At 34.9% G+C, this 22,718-nt stretch overlaps 1 protein-coding gene across 1 annotated transcript in view; it reads right to left on the reverse strand.

Annotated features, from left to right (window-relative positions):
• The window catches only part of LOC129220621 (bone morphogenetic protein 10-like), a 30,600-nt gene extending 13,240 nt beyond the window's left edge, over window positions 1-17,360 (reverse strand). Inside the window, exons 1-2 of the mRNA XM_054855051.1 lie at window positions 16,988-17,360; window positions 115-276 (exon numbers count right to left, since the gene is read on the reverse strand). Coding sequence (XP_054711026.1) covers window positions 115-276; window positions 16,988-17,360 — 535 coding nt within the window. The remainder of the gene's footprint in view (window positions 1-114; window positions 277-16,987) is intronic.
• Between the last annotated feature and the right edge of the window lie 5,358 nt (window positions 17,361-22,718).

Genomic DNA, 22,718 nt, shown 5'->3' on the forward strand with positions numbered 1-22,718 from the left:
TCCCTATTTTAGTGAACTCCCTAAGAATTAAACATTTTCAAGATCAGGTTTCGTCTTATTGGAGCCGTTCAATAACATAAGATCGTCTTTGGAAGTATTCGAAGTAGTACTTACCGGATTTCAGTTGAGGTATCAGTTTGATTCTGAGTTGTGCAAACTGGACATTTTCCTTTTCAGGGAAATTGGAGATGTTGAATAGCACAGGATACCTTTGGAAGGCTTCACTTCCAACCAGGTTGGTGTCCTCTAAAGAATGCGACGAAAACTCTTCGTTTCCTTTAAGTAAAAAAGAAGTCGCAATCAAATAATAAAAACTTCGTTCTTATGTAAAATTTCTCTAAAGTATGAACAATAATATCCATGCTGAATTACCTTATTCGTTTCTGCATTGAAAAATAATATCTGCACTTAAAAGCTGTTACTTAAGCTGAGCACTTTTTCAAGAAGCCATCGACAACCTAAAGATAGTTTTAGTGTCAAGGTAGTATAAAATTCTTCAATTATTAATCTCCCTTTATAATATCTTCCACTAAAAATGGCTTCAAAATGTTTGAAATAATTTGAAATTGAATTATTAGTCAAATAAATAATCAATCTTTCATAAGCTGGCCTTCTTGAAAGACTTAACCTGTCACTAACAGCTGTAAATGACTAAGAAGTCTTTATTGCACGGTTTGGAAGCCTCTAATGTAGCGATTCTCAACCTGTGATCTGCCGGAACGGCACCAGTCCGCAGAGAATTGTGCTCGACTACGTTAAAAAAAAAAAAAAAAAAAAAAAAAAAAAAAAAAAGAAAGAAAGAGGATAATAATAATAATATTCTATCTAAATATTATCATTTAAATGAATTTTATAATTATTTTTCGTAGTTTTCTAAGACTTTTCAGCAATGACTTTGCTTATGTATACTCTTAATTATCACAAGAATTACTTTAACAAAATTCGTTAAAAAAAAAAAACCTTACCAGTGAGTTATTATTATTATTATTATTACTATTATTATTTTTTGACGGTCCTCAAACCAAGATTTTTTTCTCTTCTTCTCCAGAAAGAAAAAAAAAATGAAAGAAGAGGAGCAAAAAAAGGAAAAAAAAAACATCACCGGTCCGCGTATTTGTTTTCAAAAGCTCCTACCTGTCCGCGGGTCAAAAAAGGTTGGGAAACGCTGCTCTAATGCATGTACCTTTCACAAGATCTATTATCGCAAATGCAACGACTTAAAAATAATTAAAACGTATTTCTATAGCTTCTTTACCTGGCGAATATTTTCTAAAACTAAAGTTTGTTGGAGATTCTCCAAAATTCCAGAATGTCTAGGAAGAAAAACCTAAGAATTGCTTGACCTTCTTCGTTTTCTTTTTTTTAATTGTTGGAAATAATTTTCTTGATGTTATTCCGTTCATGTTAAAACAATAGTTCCTTTTTTTCCCATGGAAAATTTTGAATAATTAGAAAATAACTGTCCTGGTGTGTCCCACTCTGTTTCTCAAATGTTCTAGATTTTTTTAAAAATTTTATATCAACATTCCACAAAATCAATTTGTAGTACAAAATTATGCATACTTAAAGGTATAAAAAATATTGTTTAAAAAATTAAATTACTTAAATAATCAAAGTACAGCATTTTAAAGTTTATCCCAAGGTTTTCATGTCACTCTCCTGGTCGAGGAATTCGTTCAAAGAAAGAACTTTGAATCTGCTGCACTGCAACATTAATTATTCTCAACATTTTGTTGGATTCCTGGAGTATTTTGTTGACCCTATTAGCTTGCTGTTCTTATTATCATTTTGAAGTTCAAAACAGAGGTGTGCTGTCACTCTCCTGGACAACAATCGATTTTAAATAAAAAAGGATAATTACTATACCTGTAGTCAGAGCCAGATAAAAATATAAAGTATCTGCGCACGCAACTCGATAGTATCTATGCAAGCTAATCATTGTCTATCACGTAAAAAATGGAGGGGGGGGGGGAGAATTGACCAAACTCAAAAAAAAAAAAAAAAAAAAAAAAAAAAAAACATTTTAATCATAAGAAATAAATACTTGCAGGTATATGCTTTGAGGTTACAAGGAACTAATTTTCATGCCAATTATATGAGCCTGTAGATGCAAGGACCTAAGCTAAATTTCAAAATTTTAAAACTAATCTTCAGATATCTTTGCATTTGTTAGCTCACATATTTTTGGGAATTACATCTCCACTCCCACTGCAGATCATACATTGGGACTTTTCTTTTCTTAAGCTGTCAGGTCAAGAAATCAATAGGATACACAAATTTCTAAGAATGAAGGGAAAACTAGCAATTCGCTGCTTCTTGAAAATGCTTTGTTGAGGGAGGGGACAAAAACAAGTGCAATAAATCTAGTAGCAAAAGTGTTATTTGTGAATATGAGAAATACCATTAGGAGCAAGCTCCCATCTGCCTTTGGTCACTTAATAGCACAATGCACACATGGATTCCAAAACTATACCGTATTTTCGGACGTAAGCGCCGCGGCACTTAAGAGAAAAAAAAAGTTTATAAACTGTCGATGTGGTGTATACAGCAGGTGCGGCGCATATGGTGGTAATCGGAAATGTGCTCAAAGTGTGTTTTGAATTAAAACTAACAAAATTTTCCTTTTGAATTTCTGGTAGCATTATTAAACAGGGTTCCCCCCCCCCCCCCAAGCGATCAACTATGCAAAAAATTGATGACTTCATAATCGACATGCCCTGTCTTTTTCGCACAGTTTAGCTTCTACTGTAATTTAAGTTTTTTTTTATTTAACGGGAAGATAATATAAAATTATGCCAGAATGTGTTTTATTCACGCGCTGGCGTATGTACTATCTTTTTGTAACTTTTACAAATTAATTAAATAATATCAGTTTAAAATAAATTAGAAGTAAGCAGTAAGAATTTGAACGATTATTATCGCGAGACGCGCGTGCCCGCAGCGAATGTATCCGCACAGCAGTGAATAATCCACTGAACACGCGGGTGTATATATTATCTTGTAATGTCTAAATAAATAATATCAATATCAATTTAAAAGGAATTAGGAGTAAAGACATTATCTTTACTTCTAATTCGTTTCATGATCTTCAATTGATCTAATCAGTATCTTTTATTTAAGAACTTTTACGATTATCTGACGGCGAATGTATCCGCAAGTCAGCGGATGTATCCGCGCACGACGTGCGTCTACATTATCTAGCTCTGTGTGTGTAATTAAATTAAGGGATTAGAATAGAAAAATAACATTCTTAACCGTAAATATGATTATGGGCCGAGGTAACAGGCCTTGTTTTAAAGAAATGTCACTCTCCTTTCGCAAAAAAAAAAAAAAAAAAAAGTACCCTCCTTGGGTGCAAAAAAAAAAAGAAAAATAATAATAAAATAAAATAAAATAAAATAAATAAAAGGTCATTCTCCTGGACTCCTGGAGAGAAAAAAAAAAGTCACACTCCTGGCGCGATTTTTAAAGCACTGGAAAAGCATCCAGTAAAATAGAAGGATTTATTTCCAATACATTAGTGAGAAAATAAGATTATGATCATAAATAAACTAAATTTCGCAAGCGATAAATTAAAAATGTAGCAACAGAATCATTCTATTTATTTTGTTCATTTATATGAGGCAGTGAGAAGCAAAGGGATGCAAGTGGACTATTTTAAGTTTCGAGTAAAACGCGTTTAAAGATCAGATCCTAGGCAGGCTTTCATTGAAATTTTTTTCTAAATCATGATATACAGCAGCACCTACCTACTAGTACAATCTCTTGCCCCAAGACAGAAGAGAAGTTCACCTACCATTTGTACTGCTAAGACAGAAGAGAAGTTCACCTACCATTTGTACTGGTACTGGATATCTCCAAATTTTTAATTTTGCCACTTGCATCCCTTTACTTCTCACTGCCTCATGTGTTGTTCAGATGAACTTTCGAAAAGAGATCTGTCAGTTATACATTTTTTAAAATTTTGATACTGTTCGAACAGGTAAGTGAAGATACCTTAAATTTCTGACGTAAAAAAAATTCAGAACGATTTTCTGGAACTAAGTAAATACATTTTTGGATTAGAGTTAGAATTAACAAAAATAAAGATAAAAAGGAAAATTGTAATAGTTTGGAATTGCATTCTGCGATTGTATTGAATACTGAAACCGATGCCGATAATGGTAATAGTGATGCCTTTAACTACTCTGACAGTTAATTTAATGAGTTATACCAAATAGTAATAAAATTCTACTCTTAAAGAACTTCTTGATTACTGGCCAATAAAGGACGTCATACATGAATCTTTAATGGAAGACATTTTTAGAAAAATAGACCCTCCTCAGCCAATCGGTAGCTGGCAGTTTTTGTTTCTCAGAAAATCTTTAAATGCTTCATTTTAAATAATGTTAATATATAGATTTTGTTTTGTAAGCAATAAACATGCTTTTTGATCCAGGTTAGTTATTTTTCTTTTTAATTACAGTTGCATAATTTTTGATAACCCTTGATTGAAGCTCATTTTGTCATTCTCCTGGTGTGTGAAAATATGACCCTCTCATTTGAGAGGTGTAGCATAGTTAAAGTCAGTTCCCTCTATTTTTCTCTTAATAAGTGCCAAATAAAGGTTCAAGAGATTTTTTTTTTTTAATTTTAACACCTTTATTTTTAAATAACTTGTGATCCGAAAATGTCTGTTTTTTAGAGAATCACCCTTATATTTGTTTGAGAAGCTTTTTAACTACATATATCGTAAAAATCTAATAACGACATCGCAGCAGCCCGTGAAATCGTTGAAATTTTATGATGTAGGGGCTGAATTTCATAATCAAAGTTTAAAATTTCAAGCAAGGGCTGAAAAAAATGAAACGCTATTCTTTGCAGCAGATTGAAATAATACTGTAGCAACACTATCATACTAATTTGTTGCGAATTTGTTTTTATCCAAACTAAATATTATAAAAAAGAGCTTCAACAAATTGCAAAATTTTAAAAGTTTAGTGATTCAGTGATTTCAGTCTATCTTTTCAGACTTTTTGTTCATACTAAATATCATACAAAAAAGGGCACAAATAAATTGCAATAGTTTAAAAGTTTAGGATATTCAGTTAGTTCATTTCAGTCTACTGTTTGAGACTTTTTATTCGTATTAAATATGATACAAAAAAGAAAAAAAAATCACCAATAAGTTGTTATGTTTTAAAAGTTACACGACGATCCGTTAAGCTATAATCAATTAACGAAAGATTTATGCAGTAAGAAATGGACTCAATTCAGGGTTCATACACTTTTGGTTAAAAAAAGTTCCCTGACTTTTCCAGGTTTTCCAGGTTGTTTTTTAGAAAATTCCAGGTTACTCGCTTCATTCAAAATTTAAGTTTAAATATTAATATTTTCAAAATAATTAAAATTGTTTAAAGTAGCGATGCAGAAGAACTGAAACTTCTCCCCTTAGATTTAAAAAAAAAAAAAAAAATTTTTCGTTTGTTTTCTCTGTCAAAATTTAAAGTTTGTTTTAAACATTTTGTTCAAAATTGTTTTAATTTGTTTACTATTTGTTGAAAACAGAGTACTTTCAACTTATTTTAGCGTTTCTTTGACGTTACGCATAATATTATAGCGTTTTGCTGTAGTCCTGCAGCAACCTTTTAGCATCCGCTTTTGGTTTACAATACTTTTTATTTTCTTATAAGTAGGTTACACGAAACATATTGAGCAAAATGCAATGCTAAATTTCAGTATAAAAATGATTAACTTGTTGCATTAATCGGCATACCATGTAATGCATAGTAACAAAAATCAACATCCGCTAATCATAGGCCAATGCCAATAATCTTTTTTTTTTTTTTTTCACATATTAAAGGACGCTTACATTAAAATTTCAAACTTTCTTTTCCAGAAAGTAATAGCTAATTTTCAAAAATTCATAACTTTTTGCACATTTAATGTTATTTTCAATATTACACATTGATATAAACGTCCAATTCTGTTTCTGGAAGTTTAAGTCTACTTCCATTGTGCAAACGATCAAATATGGCGACAAAGTGAAAAATTTAAAATAATAAGTAGATTTTTGGATTTGTAGTATAAAAGTAGTAATAAATAATTAATAATCCTTAAAAAACTACAATAAAAGTAAAATAGTCAGTATTTAGCACATAAGAGTCTAAATCAATTAAAACAAAAAAAAATGTTATGAAGATTAAATTTTGCATTTTTCGAGAAAATAATTACAAATTTTCCGGAAAAAAAGGGCACAATTTGTGTTGTTTTCAATAGTTTGCATTGCAATTACCATCCAATGCCGTTTTCGGGAACTTAGGCACTTGAAAAAGTGTTGTGTACTTCCATCTTGGGAATGACCAAATATGGCGGCTATGCCCAAAAATAAGAAATAACTTTTTTTTTAATTTGTTGCATGAAGACAATTAAAAAATAATAAATCTTCATGATGCTACAATTCTTTGAAAAGTTTTTATCACATTTGCGTCCGAGGCAGTGAGGATAAGATTACGTTTTAAGAACAAAATTTTTCATTTCTCAAGAAAATTATTTCAAATAATAGAAAAACAATTTGCAGACCATTTTTTGTTATTTTCATCAGTTTTCAATTAAAGAAAACATCCAATTCTGCTTTGTTTTTAGAAACTTAGGCATTTTTGGATCGTATCTACTTCCATCTTGTGAATGACCAAAGATGGCGACTATGTTTCACACGTAGCTAAAATGATTTTCCGATCAAAAAAAAAAAAAAACGATTTTCCCCGATCGACCCTCCCATCTACAGGTTGTGCTTCCGAAACAGTAAATTGTCTTCTCTCCTGTTGAGTTTGTGCATAATTGCTGTTCACCTGATTTTTTTTCCCTTGGGAACTACTGAGAGCCAAAAATGGCGGCTGCTGAAGATTTTTTGGGTCGCCACTTTTTCCATTGCTTTAAAATTGTTACAATTTTTTTAAAATACATCGATAAAAACGAAGATTAGATCTTATAAAACGAAATTCCCTGGGAAAAGAAAAATTTTGGGGACACATTTGGAAAATTCCTTGACATTTTTGACTAAGTCATTTTCCCTGATAATTCCAAGTTTTCCCGGAGCGTACGAACCCTGAACCGAACAGAATGTTGTGGCAACCCATCTAAAACTTTAGGCAGTAGAAAGAAATGCGTTCCACTCACTGACTCCATGCAAGAAAATCTGCGCTCTTTTGGCGCATTTTTCGTTGTGAAAAAAAACGTTCGTTTTTCGATTGCAGTTTTTAAGTGCCAGCGTCGGTTTAGATAAAAATTTACAATTTTTTACGTGAAATCACAATAAAAACGAAGACTAGATCTCATAGTACTTAATTCCTTGGGAAAAAAACGGAAAAAAAAATTTTTGGAGGACAAAATTTGAAAACTCCCTGACTTTTCCCTGACATTTTTGACAGTGTCATTTTCCCTGACAATTCCCGGTTTTCCCGGAATTCCCGGAGCGTACGAACCCTGCAATTTTAATGCTAAAGATGCTATTAAAGAATGGAACAAAACCTTTTTATTTAAAAGCAGAAAGAATTAATATAGGACAGAAGGAAATTTTCAGAAAATATTTCAAGCAATGGCAATGGTTCAGGGATCTTGATACCTATCAATTATGAAGCAAATAAAACACGAATTCAAAAGAAGTAGTGCAGGATTTAAAAAAAAAAAAAAGAAACTTCAGAAGTTTTTAGCATGTAAGTTAACCACCTTGCCTCCAGAGCGATACATATTGTAACGGATTCGGTGCGACTTCCACTTTCTTGAAATGAAGACACAGTTCTTGATAAAAACACAGGAAATTTATTTACACTATGTACAGGAAAGATCTTCAACAACTGCTAAATTATTCATCAGCAATTAAGCAATTATCACACAACACCGTAAACTCAACGTTTACACACGCATTTACTTCCAAATGCGAAAACAACACAGCGAAATGCCTCGCTATAAACAGAGCAAAAATGCACTCAGTTCGAAAATCTCAATCGAAACTAACTGTTTATCCATCGCTAACGGCTTTTATACACCGAAAAGAATTTTCCACAACATTCTTACCTCTTCGAGAAATGCGTAGACCGTTATCAACGAAAAGAAAGAAAATATGGGGTCGTATACTTTAGCCGAATGAAAAAGGGGTTGTATATTCATTACGGGAAACTATTTACAGGTTACGTTCCTACAATAATTACTATTTACAGAATTCGTAACATTGCCCCCTTCCTAAGGACTGCACGTCCCGGGCAGTACAATCCCCAGAAAGGGTGCCAAACTTCTATCACAAGTTTACAAATATACACATTAATTAATAACTAACAGATACAGAAAACAAAATAATAACAAGAAATATTACTAAACATTAAAAGCAAAAATTATCTACAACTTTTATGTTATCAACCATGGTTGCTTACGTAATACTCATGAACTATGGCCATAGTATGGGGCTAACCGATCATAATGTACAACCCTAGGTTTTGCATTAGGTGATTTTTGGATCCTCACTACGACGTCATTTAGTCGGTTAACGACTTTGTAGGGTCCATCCCAATGCGACTGCAATTTGGGTGAAAGACCTTTCCGTCGGATGGGATTCCATAACCAAACCTTGTCGCCTTCGTTGAATTCATGTTCAGTAGACCTTGTGTCGTATCTGGTCTTCATCTTCTCCGCCGCGATGTTGATTCGCTCTCGTGCGAAGTTATGAACGTCTTCCAACCGGGCCTGGAGATCCTGGATGTACTCCTCAGGCGATGAAGGCGCATCCGGAGGACGACCGAAGACGAGATCACAAGGTAGCCGAAGCTCTCGTCCGAAGAGCATCTGAGATGGGGCATATCCGGTAGTCTCGTGGACAGCACTGCGGTAGGCCAGCAGGAACAAAGGTAGCTTCTTGTCCCAATCCTGTTGATTTCTGGATACCATAAGTGAGAGATTATTCAGGATTGTGCGGTTAAATCTCTCCACCATGCCGTCCGATTGTGGGTGTAGTGGTGTTGTCCTAGTTTTCTCAATTCCGAGAATTTGACATAGGCCCTTAAACACAGCAGAGATGAAATTCCTCCCTTGATCGGAATGAATCTGCAAAGGTGTTCCATATCTCGAGATCCAGTGTTGGACCAGAGTCTCTGCTACGGTGGTAGCCTCTTGATCTGGAATGGGATATGCTTCCGGCCATTTGGTGAAGTAGTCGATGGAAACAAGAATGTATTTGTTCCCATCAGCAGTTCTTGGTAGAGGACCCAGGATGTCAATCCCAATTCGTTCGAAAGGAGCTCCAACGTTGTACAGATGTAGCTTCCCTCTGCTTCTCTTCTTCGGTCCTTTACGAGCAGCACAGGCGTCACAAGAATGGCACCACTTCTCCACGTCATCCTTCGCCTTGCTCCAGAAGAAGCGCTCCCGAACTTTATTGAGGGTTTTCAAGACACCAAAATGTCCTCCAGTCGCACTACTATGTATTTCTTTCAGAACATCTGAAATCCTTGATCGGGGAAGTAGTAACTGCCACCTAGATGTTTTGCCGTCGTCAGATTCCCATTTCCGGTGTAGCACGCCGTTCCGTAAATGGAGTGAGTTCCATAAAGCCCAGTATCTTTTTGTTGCAGGACTGAAGATGGAAACGTCCTGCCAGCTAGGGCGTCGACTGTCACTTTCCATGAACTCTAAAATTGGTTTTATGTCGGGGTCTTCAAGTTGATCTTTTCGAACTTGGTCATCACTCCATGGATCAGGTTCTGATGATGTTGGAGTCACTGTAACCTGATAGGCGGTAGGGCTAGTCGTTCCATACTGTTTCTCGATTCGGGAACAGTAGTGGCAGTTCTCAGGACAGGGTCTCCTTGATAAAGCGTCAGCATTACCGTGAGATAACCCTTTTCGATGCTTGATCTCCATGTCATATTCCTGGAGCCGCTGTATCCATCTGGCTATCTGGCCTTCCGGATTTTTGAAGTTCAAAAGCCAAGTTAATGAGGCATGATCTGTCCGAAGCAGAAATTTTCGGCCGTAGAGGTAATGATGGAAGTGTTCTACAGCTTTCACTATGGCCAGTAACTCCTTTCTGGTGACGCAGTAATTTCGCTCCGACTTTGATAAGCATTTGCTCCAGTAAGCGATGACATGTTCATTTCCGTCAATTTCTTGGGATAAAACAGCTCCAATTCCCTCGTTGCTCGCATCAGTGTCCAGGATGAAGGATTTTTCAGGCTGAGGATAGGCGAGGATAGGCGTTGATGTTAAAGCCTCCTTCAGTCGTAGAAATGCATCTTCGCATTCTTTGGACCATTCAAACTTTTGCTTGCTCTCCGTCAGCTTATGAAAAGGTCGTGCAATGTTGGAAAAACCCTTCACAAACTTCCTGTAGTACGTGCAGAGCCCCAGGAAACTTCGCAACTGATGGATGTTTTCAGGACGACTCCAACTCCTGACCGCAGATACCTTCTCTGGATCGGTTTGCACACCCTCAGAAGAGATGATGTGACCAAGGTAGTTCACTTCCCGGCGGAACAAATTACATTTGGACGGGCTTAACTTCAGATTGGCTTCCTTAAGCTTTTGCAGCACCTTCCTAAGATTTGACAGATGTTCTTCAAAGCTGCGTCCCACGATGATGATATCGTCTAAGTAGACCAGACAGGATTCGTAAGAAAGTCCTCTTAACACTGTCTCCATAAGACGCTCGAACGTAGCTGGTGCATTGCAGAGGCCGAAGGGCATCACTTTAAACTGCCATAAGCCTTGTCCAGTTGTAAATGCTGTCTTTTCTCGGTCATCAGGGTGTATCTCAACCTGCCAGTAGCCGCTCTTCAAGTCCAGGGTCGAAAACCACTTGTGTCCGCAAAGAGTGTCCAAGGTGTCGTCTATCCGTGGAAGAGGGTAGCTGTCTTTCTTGGTGATTTCATTCAGCCGTCGGTAATCGACACAAAATCTGGTGGAGCCATCTTTCTTTCGGACCAAGACGATGGGAGAGGCCCAAGGACTGGATGACGGTTCGATTACATCATTCTCCTTCATCTCTTTCAGGAGGGTCTCAACCTCTTCCTTCTTGGCGAACGGTAGTCGTCTTGGATGCTGTTTAATAGGGGGGTGTTCTCCAGTGTAGATCCTATGCTGCGTTAAATTCGTCCGGCCCACATCCTCCGATGTAGATGAAAACAGATGCTTGAAGTCGTCCACCAATTGTTCCGCAGCAGTTCTTTGATCCTTCGATAAGGGTGCACTCCCAATTAACTTCGATGTCAAGGACTCAGAAGACACAGTCTCGGGGGAATTGATTCTTCTAATGATGCAGTTTACGGGAGTACAAGTTGCTAACACTTCGCCTTTCCGGATATTCCTTGGCCTTTCACTCACGTTGGCGACTCTCACAGGAATTACATCCTTGGAAAGGTCCACAAGCGTAGATGCCACCAGCACTCCTTTTGGGTTATTGCTTAAGTTGGGGTATTCAATGAGTCCAAATCTAAAACTATTGCTCTCTTCAATGGAGCCGGGTATTAATGATTCTGACCTTGAGGGAATTGATAAATCTGTTTGGGCTATTATTTGATGAGCGGATTTTACATCACTTTCTGCGGGGAAAACGGCTATGTCTTCTCTCATCGAGTGCAGCTCATTTGTCTTGAAGTCGAGGTTGAAGTCATACTTCTTTAAAAAGTCCAATCCGAGAATGAAGGGGTCTGTGATAGCAGCAACGAATGCCGTATGATGGTAAGTGGCATTTCCAAACACAATTTCTAAGTTTACTTTACCTTCAATCTCGATCTTGTCACCTGTCACAGTTTGGAGGGTAACGCAGGGCGGCGTCCACAGAATGTTGAGTCCAAATTGACGAGCCACATCTGTTCTAATGATCGTAACATTGGCTCCAGTGTCAATAATCAGTTCGCAGGGAAACCCGTTTACATATGCGTAAACAAACAGTCCATTACTGCCGCCACTCGTCGATGAAATCTGGAAAACTTTAAGATGGGGCTCATTCCAATTTGGCGACCTCCGCCCCGCGAGATTGCCATGGCTTAGTTTTCCTGGACCTGCGAGGGAGAGGTGCTCTTCCCTCTGGTTTTTTGACGAGCTTCACAGTTTCTTCGAAAGTGACCCTCGCCACCACATTTCCAGCACTTAAGTGATTGTCCATTATGGTCCTTGGGAGCCGAATTCCTTTTGAGGATTCCTGCAATTTCTTTTATTTGCTTTTCCAGATCAGCAAAACGTGACGAAACCGGATCAGGCTCATCAGTTTTCACGCCGCGGATTGAATGGCGATCCTTGCGGGTTGCTTGCTGGGCGGCCTCCAACTTCATCGCATACACAACAGCAGAACTCAGGTCTTTGACATCCGCCATCCGTAGAGCTTTCTGGATTTCCGGATCTCGAACCCCGTCGATGTAGTAGTTGAGTGCCAGGTTGTCTCGAACATCCGCAGGACAGTCACAAAAAGCAAGATGAGACAATCTCTCGACGTCCGCCGCTAGCTCTTGCAGGGTTTCCCCGGTTTTCTGGAAACGGGATTTCAACTGGAGTCGGCTGAAATCTTTCTGGCACTTCTCACCGAAGCGAAGCTCCAACGCAGATGTGAGGGCGGCGAAATCCAGGCGCTGGCTGTCCGGAAGGGTCTGGAGAATGTCCGCTGCGTCACCTCTCAGGGATGCTGCAAGATGACAGGCCTTGGTAGCAGAGTCCCATCCGTTCGCTTCCGCCACTATCATGAATTGAGTTTTGTAAACCTGCCACGAAGTTTTCCCATCAAATGTGGCAAGTTTAATGGACGGTCGAGCAACCGATGTGGGAGCGCCAAACTGTACAGAGCTGCTTGCCGCGGTCGCCAATCTCCTTTCCATGTCTTTAATTATTTCTTCCTTAAATGAGGTAAATTTCTTGTCTTCTTCTTCCAACTTATTTTCCACATTGGCGATACGCTCTTCCACAGTATCAAATTTTTCTTCCAGAGCATCAACTTTATCTCCCATGGCGGTTAGTTGATTCTCCATCATGGTTTTCATCGACGTTAGGTCACTTTTTATTTCATTTTGACTTATAGTAATTTTAGCAGTTAAATCACTATTTAACTGTTCCTGGTTAGTCGCCAATTCATTTTTTAATTGTTCTTGATTAGCTGCCATATCATTTTTTAATTGTTCTTGATTAGCCGCCATATCACTCTTCACAGAGTTGATTGCATCAAGCAGTTGTTTTAATTGTTCATCCATTGCGCGAGAAATCACCATAAAAATAAAGTCCAAATTTAAAAAGTCTTTATGAAAAAATGTCCAAAGTCACACTTACTGCAAGAAAGTCCTGAAGTAGCCCCACGTTGGGCGCCAATTGTAACGGATTCGGTGCGACTTCCACTTTCTTGAAATGAAGACACAGTTCTTGATAAAAACACAGGAAATTTATTTACACTATGTACAGGAAAGATCTTCAACAACTGCTAAATTATTCATCAGCAATTAAGCAATTATCACACAACACCGTAAACTCAACGTTTACACACGCATTTACTTCCAAATGCGAAAACAACACAGCGAAATGCCTCGCTATAAACAGAGCAAAAATGCACTCAGTTCGAAAATCTCAATCGAAACTAACTGTTTATCCATCGCTAACGGCTTTTATACACCGAAAAGAATTTTCCACAACATTCTTACCTCTTCGAGAAATGCGTAGACCGTTATCAACGAAAAGAAAGAAAATATGGGGTCGTATACTTTAGCCGAATGAAAAAGGGGTTGTATATTCATTACGGGAAACTATTTACAGGTTACGTTCCTACAATAATTACTATTTACAGAATTCGTAACAATATTATTCATTTCTTCTTAATATGACCAACAATGATCTACACGTAAACAATACATAATGTGTTAAATGCAGTAAAATATGTTTGAGAGCAACATTGCAAAAACCTCAATGAACCATAGGAATGCAGCAGTTCAAGATTATCAGTAGATCCTTTATTTTGACTGACTAAAAATCCTTTAAAATACTCTCAAACATATTTTAAAGTCTCGAAAAACTCCTTTTGTTAGTTAAATTAAAATATCAATATAAAGCAACAGTTCTTTCCTAAAACTACAATACACTAGACTCCCGATTATCGACGGTCGGATTATCCGCGGCTCCGATTATCCGCGGGTCTTTTAACAGTTTTTTTCTTCAACGGTGGCGACTTATGATTATGTTATTGTTTGTTCTTAACTTTTTCATATATTTTTTACAATCATTGTTATTGATTTTAGCAATAACTTTTCTGTAACCTTCTGTTTCCTACTTTTTAGCTATTGTATGCACCAGTATCGTTTTTTAACCTATAATTCGGATTATCCGCGGTTTCGCTTATCCGCGGTTACCCTGCCAACCAAATCCGCGGATAATTGGAAGTTTACTGTAGTTAAATATTAAGATATTGAGAGGAATTGACAAAATATTTTGATCAAAGCTAGGAATATGATAAACGCTTGAAATAAATGCTTAAATATAATAGAAAACTAAGTAAAGAGAAAATATATTGATACTTGAAACGTTTTCTATTACCTTCAAAAGCTCCCTCTCTTGAAATTATACAAGAGATCAACAAATATGAAAGAGTCTCGTCTGACGAGAAAGAAATTAATATGAAGGTTTTTTGAGTTACAGATGTGACTGGTGCAAATTTGAAGAAAATTTAATCACTTACAAACAACTCTTCAATTTTAAAAACGGTAGCTTCTGCTCGATTATGCAATTTTTTTAGTGTTTAGAAACTAGTCATTTTGAAAGCTTTGCTTAAATTTGCCAATATGGTCTGTTAGGTTTTTTGGAGGAGATTTTGAAAAACAGTTACAATGCCAAGGGTTGAATTCACTGGAAGAACTGTATTTTGACTCGAATGCAAAGGAAGAAAAAAAGGATGAAATCATAAAATGTTTTAAAAGTTGTCCTGAAAATTCAAAAAATGCCCTTTAAAGACGCCCTAAAAGAGAAAGGAGTTTAATCATGAAAGGAATGCACAAACTATCAAAATCTGGGGCTTAAAGTTACCCAAAAGATTCGTAAATGGATCAGCGTTTATGAATGTCTTATTTGTTGCTGGAATAATGTCTAAAAGTTGATTCGTTTTGGTACATGCAATAAGTTTGCTGTTTACTTTTAGGAGAAAAAATGTTTTAATCCATTTTGCGCTTTCGTACAATAAGTTTTCCATGTGAATCATTTCAGACAGATTTAAATGTACTCATATCTGTTCAATTCATATATGATATTATTGTATGATTAGACAACACATATTTTATTCTACTATATTAAGTAAATTACATTAAAAACTTTCGGAAAACCTGTGATTCGATTAGCATGATTTAAAATTTCAATAAATTAAAGTCTCTTGATTTCTGCTACCGATAGCTGATCAAAGATTTTAAATAGATACAATTATTTATTTAACAAATCTCTCTCTATTCTCTAAAATCAAAAAAGAAAAATTTTAATTTTGAAACTTAACTAGTAGAAAACATTACTATCAAGCAATATTTTTTGTTACCTGAAAAATAGTTACTTTTAGATATGCTTGAGAAACGCGAAAAAATATTGAAAAGAAAAAAGAAAACCTATTTGCTTCCTTGGATCATTTTCAGCTAAGTTTTTTTTTTTTCTTTTCTAGATAACGTGTTGCACATATTAAAAAAAAAAAGCTTTGACCAAATTTCGATAACATGTTCGAGTGTGGAAAAGTTTGAAACTTTCTCGATCATCAAATTTTCAACAAATCAAGTTGTTAATAAAATTACACTCGGAAAAAGTTACTAAATGAATGACCACAGATTCATATTTGCATTGTTAGGAAAATCGTAACTATTTCAATACATTAGTTTGTAATAATAATATTGTTTTGAAATTATAAATTGTTACTAAGTGAATATAATTATGTAATTAAGTTTTGTTTAAAATGCATTTAAAGTAATTTTTTTATTTGTTTACTTTTTCTCCCTTTTAAAATGTTTTTTTTTTTAACTATTAACACTATTAAAAGCGTTACGCGCACATTATATTCACTTTAAAAATTCGTTTTAAGGAAAATATAACACAAATCAGTAATTACTTGCATTTAAGAAAAGAAAATAGATTTTTCAGAAAACCTAAGGAGCTCTCTAAAATTAAAAAAGGAAAAGTTAAATTTTGAGACTTCCCAAGTAGAAAACATTACAACTAGACAATATTTTTTATTACCTGAAAAATAGTTACATTTAGATATGCTTAAAAAACGTGAAGAAATATTAAAAGAAAAAAAAACTTATTTGATTCTTTGAAACATTTCCAGCTAAGTTAAAACGTAGCAGCAATAGATTTATTTATTGTATCAATCACGGTTAAAAACGGAATACAGATTACGTATTGATGCATCACAATGGAAAGCAATTTAAAAATTACACCTTGGTGTTCATTTGTACATCAATATCGTCTCCTGATTTAGTGAAAATACTATTGAAAAATTCAAATAAACTTATAATGATAATATATAAGCTCAAATTTCATAGATGGTATCAATAAGTGAAAAAATGTACGAAATAAAACAATTTGTTTACGAATTGAAACTAATTACCTTATCCAAACCTTATGCTGGTTTAAAACAGTAGCGACAAACATGTTTTTGTCAGTATTGATATTTCTTCAATTGAAATGAAGCAGCTTTCATACTTTATTTTACATCGGAATAAATAATTGTGTTCTAAGAGAAAGTAATTTTATTGATAGAATAAGCGGCAGCCAGTCATCAAGCGATCTTGAGAAAAAGAACATGTTATTAATTTTATCGGACCAATGACACACGCAGAAAATTCTCTACAAAGATTTCGCCACTGTCATAACCGGTGTGCAACCAGAATTAGTATCACAAAATAAATAAATAAATAAATGAAAAAATAAATAAAACAAACTGTCCTATTTAAACAATAATATTAATAATCAGCAGGTTGTGCATGTGTATACTTTTAACATTGTATATTACAATACTTACTTGAACTCGGAAAACTCCTTGCGGTGTCAAATTTTACGAGAACTTTTTTATCCGATAGATATTCGTATAAATCCAGCATGTATTGAGGCACATGAGGTGCTGATACGCTCCGTTTCACTATTCTTTTTAGCGGTAAACCGTCCGTGGTTGGTGTAGTCGAAACCACGTTTATAAAATCCACTAAGAATGAAAGTTGACCATCAGCAAATTCATCAAGATCACTTTTGATTGTTTCTATTTTAACAGTAGAATCATGCTGTTGTACTTGTGAATCGGTTTTATTTACTACATATGTGCCTAGACCAGTTATCAAAAGTACAGCATATATCATCAGAATGATCACAAATTGTTTGCATTTGTTATATGCCTGCATGGTAGCAAATAGTTTATTGATTTCCTTGAACAATATCATTAAATGCAAAATAATTTTATAGAATTTTATCAGCTTCTATAAAAAGTGCTTGCAAAATTGAAGGTTCCAATGATTTACTGGTTAAAGAAAACATTAGGAACAATAGTGGTCACAACTATTGAATGTTATTTGAATTGTTTTCATGGATTGAACCTTATGATTAAGCACCTCGAAGCAGTTTCTTGTGCAGATCAACCAGACGTTCAATTTGTATTATTGAAACAAATTGAGTATTTATATCAATCACATGCACAGATTCAATAATTAATGAATACTGATGCTATTTGTATCATTAATATCAGTTCAATCAAACAGAACAAGCAGAAAAAAATCATTTAGAGGTAGTCTTCTTACAAAGCCTAACCATCTGTTCAATTTCATGAAGATTGAGTTGGTTTAAAACATTAAAATCGAATGGATCTTATTCGATTAAGCACTTAGAGTTAGTCTTCTTACAGAGATCAACAGACATGCCGTTTCAAAAGTTTATAAAGATAAGGATTTGAAATCATCAGCATTGACTGAATCTTACTCAATTAAGTACTTAAAGGTAGTCTTCATCCAGAGATAAACCAGAAATTTAGTTTCAATAATTAATGAAGATTGAAATTTGAAATCATCAGCATCGATTGAACCTTACTTAATAAGCACTTAGATGTAGCTTTGTACACAGATCAATAAGATATTTAGTTCCGATAGTTAATGAACATTAAGATTTGAAATCATCTGATGATTGATTAATGGATGAGGATTAATATTTGAAATCATCAACATAGATTAAACCTCACTAAATTAAGCACTTCGAGGTTGTCTTCGTTCATCGATCATCTAGAAATTCAGTTTCAATAGTTAATGAAATTTGAAATCATCAACATCGATTGAATCTTACTCAATTAAGAACTTAGAAATAATCTTATTGCAATAAACCAGAAAATAATTTCTCTAAAAATAGAATGAACTTTATAATTAACTCTTCTGAAGCGGCATTTCAGTATTTGCCTAAAGTCTTTACGAACTTGAGTCTTTCGAGTTCAATCACACCAAACATCACATCTACAAATATCAGCTTCGAATTCACTTTTACAAACTCCAACTTATACCAGCAATAAAAATTAATAGATCATTTCGTCGAAGAAAAATTCAAACGCCATGGTGGAGAACGCGAAGATTTATAAATTGGTTGGGAATAACTAAAGAGTTGCTCGCTCGTGTTGTGTAAGGTTACTTCTGCCACCTTGGATGAAAAGGGCTTTCACTTCGGAATCTCAGGCAATTTTAGAGACACTTAAGGATGAAGCTTCTTAGACGGTGGGTTTTATATATAGAGGGTAGCTACATGCTGCACGTGCCCCCCTCGGAACGTTATCGCAACCGCTTTTATGTAAGTGTGTGTGTGTGTTCCAGAGTTAATAGACGACCGAAGACAGGAAACTACAACAGATGCTGCGGGTTAAACAAAGCAGTTAAGATTGCAGGGACAGCCAGGAGTTCTTGTCCTCTCGTTTCTCTTATGTTTTTGTCGTTAAAATATGTTTTTGCTTTTCATACTGCCTATGGTACTGATCAAAAACAGCGCAGTTTTGCATGTGCTCAAAGGTGTAATCAGCTAAACACGGCGGGGGGGGGGGGGCAGGTCCGTCGTATGAAGTACGAGAGTCACTCTCCTGGCGTGTCCCCATCCGTTTCTCAAATCAACTTAAATTATTTAAAAACTTTATATCAACATTCCACAAATTCAATTTATAGTACTAAATCATGCATACTTAAAGGTGTAAAATAACATTCTTGAAAGAAATTTAATTATTTAAATAACCAAGGCAGGTGAATGTGGGGCAAAATGAAATGGTTAAGATGACTGAACTTTTTCAAAATTAACAAATGGGAAATTTGTTTTGAAAATCACAGTAGTATATAAAAAAGAGCATAGTATTTTATAATAAAACTTATGTTGAAACATTATTATTATTATTATTATTTTTATTTATTTATTTATTTATTTATTTATTTATTTATTTTTTTTTTTTTGACAGTAAAATTATGCCTTGACAAAAGAGTGGAAAATTTTCATTTTTTTTTCCATGGGGCTAAGTGAAAAATGAAATATTTTCTATTCGATTGTGGAAAATATTTTTGAATAAAATAATAAGCAAATAAAAGGATAATTTAATAAATGAAAAGATAATGAAGCATAAAATATTTTATTAATTAATTTATTAATTAATACACGAGAAGAAATAAATGAGTGAATGAAATAGTGAATGAGTAAGAAAAGAAGTGAAAGAATGAATTAATAGGTGAATTATTAAATGAAGGAACGGTAAAAAAATTAGTTAAGAAAGGAAGACATAAGTAATTAAGTAAATGATTGAATGAGTAAACGAAATGAACTATTTCACTTAGTGGATTATCATCCACTTTTCCCCACATGCACTTGACTACTTGTGAAAAATGTTTAAAAAAATAATTATTAACTAAAAATAAAAAACCCGACTGCGTAAAAACCAAGAAAAAAAGGCCCAGAGCTTTAGAATTTTATTACGTATTACTGAATAACTACTCCATTAAAATAGTTTTAAAATCGATACTCACACAAGACAAATCAGAAATCCAAAGCAGAATAGGAATAGAAGGATCAACAGTCGGAGCCCATTCCTTTTCGACCAGTCAAGGAACCCCGTTAAATTTGAATGGGCCCCGACTGTTGATCCTTCTATTCTGCTTTTGAATTTATGATTTTTGTCTTATATGTATATCGATTATAAAACTATTTCAACGGTGTAGTTAATAAAATTCTAAACTACTGGGCTTATATTTTTTTCATTTTAGTTTTTTTTTTTTGGTTTTTACGCAGTCGGGTTTTTTGTTTTTATTTAATAATTATTTTTTATTTTACCCCTTTTAGTTAATTTTCATTGACTTAGTTATTATGATCATAAGACGGCAAATTTCGCAATCTTGTCATTTTATTGAGAAAGTTTATATCGTGAGGATTATTAAGTAACTTTGCGGTGGTCTAAATAACTGATTATTAGCCCACCTAGGGACTTGACTCAGCTTAAAGCTACAGTGCTAAAAAAAAAAAAAGCATCACCCTGGCATTTTCACAACAATAGGATTATGTGAGAAGTTCTTTTCGACGCGGGATTAAGAGCAAAATCCCACGGGATCAAACCTGCTAAATAACCTGCGGGATCCCGCGTTATTCGGGATCGAAATTTCGGGATTGGAAACCCTACTGCTTACCCCAAGCTCATTTTTCCATTTCTAAACCTGCGTGTGAGTTTAAAGAAAAAAAATTACTTAATCTCATGTGAATTTAAGTCTAATGGCAGGATAAAGGTTTTTAAATTGTTAATTAGGGGAGACCTTGGTTAGTTGTTACACGGGGTAAGTTGCTACATTCGAATTTTAAAATAACCGCCAGGAGAAATTGACTTTCCTTGCAGTAGATGATAGCACTCACCCATCTGCATTCCCTGACAATCACTCGAGTGCTTGCAATCAGTAGCATGGAGAGTGCTCAAGGAAAACGGTTTTCTGAGTCTGGAAGTAATTTTTCTTTCCGCTGTTAGTTTTCTATTTGTGACGAAGCCGTTGCAGATAACGAATTTATTTATGTACCACGTGAAAGTCTACATTTTTAGGTAAGTGCTAACATATTTAAAAGTTTCGTACAAAGATATAATACCAGTAATATATGCGAAGAACTAAACTGGCGTCGTATGGGGCAAGTTGCAACAATTTTGTTGGGGTTAGTTGTTACAAGTAACAACTTGCCCCATGCAAGTTTTAATTTAATATTATGTTTTCTTTTTAAATGTGATATGGCGGGGGGACTATAAAAACAAGACGGGCAGGGGCAAAACACCTAAAGAAACATACCTGGATGTGGCTAAAGAAGTAATTACAGGTAGTTCATTACGAAAGGCGGCCGATGAATTTCATGACACTAGAGAGATTCTGCAGTAAGATGAAAAATGCTAGTGGTTGTAAGTAGTACTTCTGATTAATTCATATAAAGTACTGTAGTTGGATGACAATAGTAATAATAGTAATAATTCTGATCTCTTTCATTCTATGATTAATTTATTGTTAATATGTATGGTTGAATAAATAATAATAATAATTACAACAATGATAATAATAATAAATAATGTATTATTCGAATGTAGGTCTTTCTCCAACGCTGCAGGTGTGCAGAAGTGAAGACGGTTCGCAAGCGGAAGGTCAGCACGACTTTAATAGATACACCAGTAAAAAATGTTTTGCAAGCCGAAGCTGGGAAACAAAAATCTGAAAAGGAAAATGTGTCTAACAGAGAAGAAATCAACACTAGGCAAACGCAACTAAGCAAAAAAAAAAGCAAAAAGTGCGTCCAAACAGTGCGTCCTTCGGATGAAGATGATGAAGACTGGTTCTGCATAGAGTGTCTAAACCGTACTCAGAATCCAAAAAAACAACTAAACGGCTTCAATATCATAATTTTGACAAATGGTCACATGACTGATGTGCTAAGTTTGATAAATTATATGCTTGTGAAAATTGTAATTCGCGGACAATGATAATGATGATGATAGTTTATTAGAATAAGTCATTAATGAAGTAAATTTGTAAAGCCAAAACGTTTTTGATTTTTAACGTGGTTAAGAATTTTTTAAATTTAACAGAATAAACCAAAAAATGTGCAAAAATTCATTTTATCACTAAAGTATATCTCATGTAACAACTAACCCCGTACACTGTAACAACATGTCCCGTGGTGGGGCAAGTTGTTACAATCTACATCTATTCAAAAAACTTGAAATATTTTGGAGTAGTGGCTTCTAATCATTTTTTTAAAAAATATGTTATGAATGTTAAACAATCTAGATGCATTTTAAATTTTTACGCGTGTAAATAACTGGAATAGTTTAGCGTAAAAAAAATATTGAAAACAATTGTAACAACTGACCCCGGTTTCTCCTACCAGTTTTTCCGTATGGCACGGAGCAGAATCATCCTGGAAAATGACGTTTAGAACTGAAGTAAAGTGATCCCGGATAATATAGGAAGCAATTTCTCCTCCAAATGCCTATATGCACCTGAGCTTTTACTGTTCCTTGCACAAAGTGAAGCCCGCCAGTTCCTTGATCAGAAATACATCCCCAAATCATCTGGAATACGGGATGCTTGACTGTGTGTTGAATGCAGTCGGGATGATATTCCTCTCCTTTGCAGCGCGGGTGATGCACTTTTTTTTTTTTTTTTTTTTGCAATCACTGTACATATGCTTGACTTTTAGCAAAAATGCGCGAACTTAAGTCAACGGCAGCTATACTA

Source organism: Uloborus diversus, chromosome 4, assembly GCF_026930045.1.
Source record: "Uloborus diversus isolate 005 chromosome 4, Udiv.v.3.1, whole genome shotgun sequence".
Lineage (NCBI taxonomy): Eukaryota > Metazoa > Arthropoda > Arachnida > Araneae > Uloboridae > Uloborus > Uloborus diversus.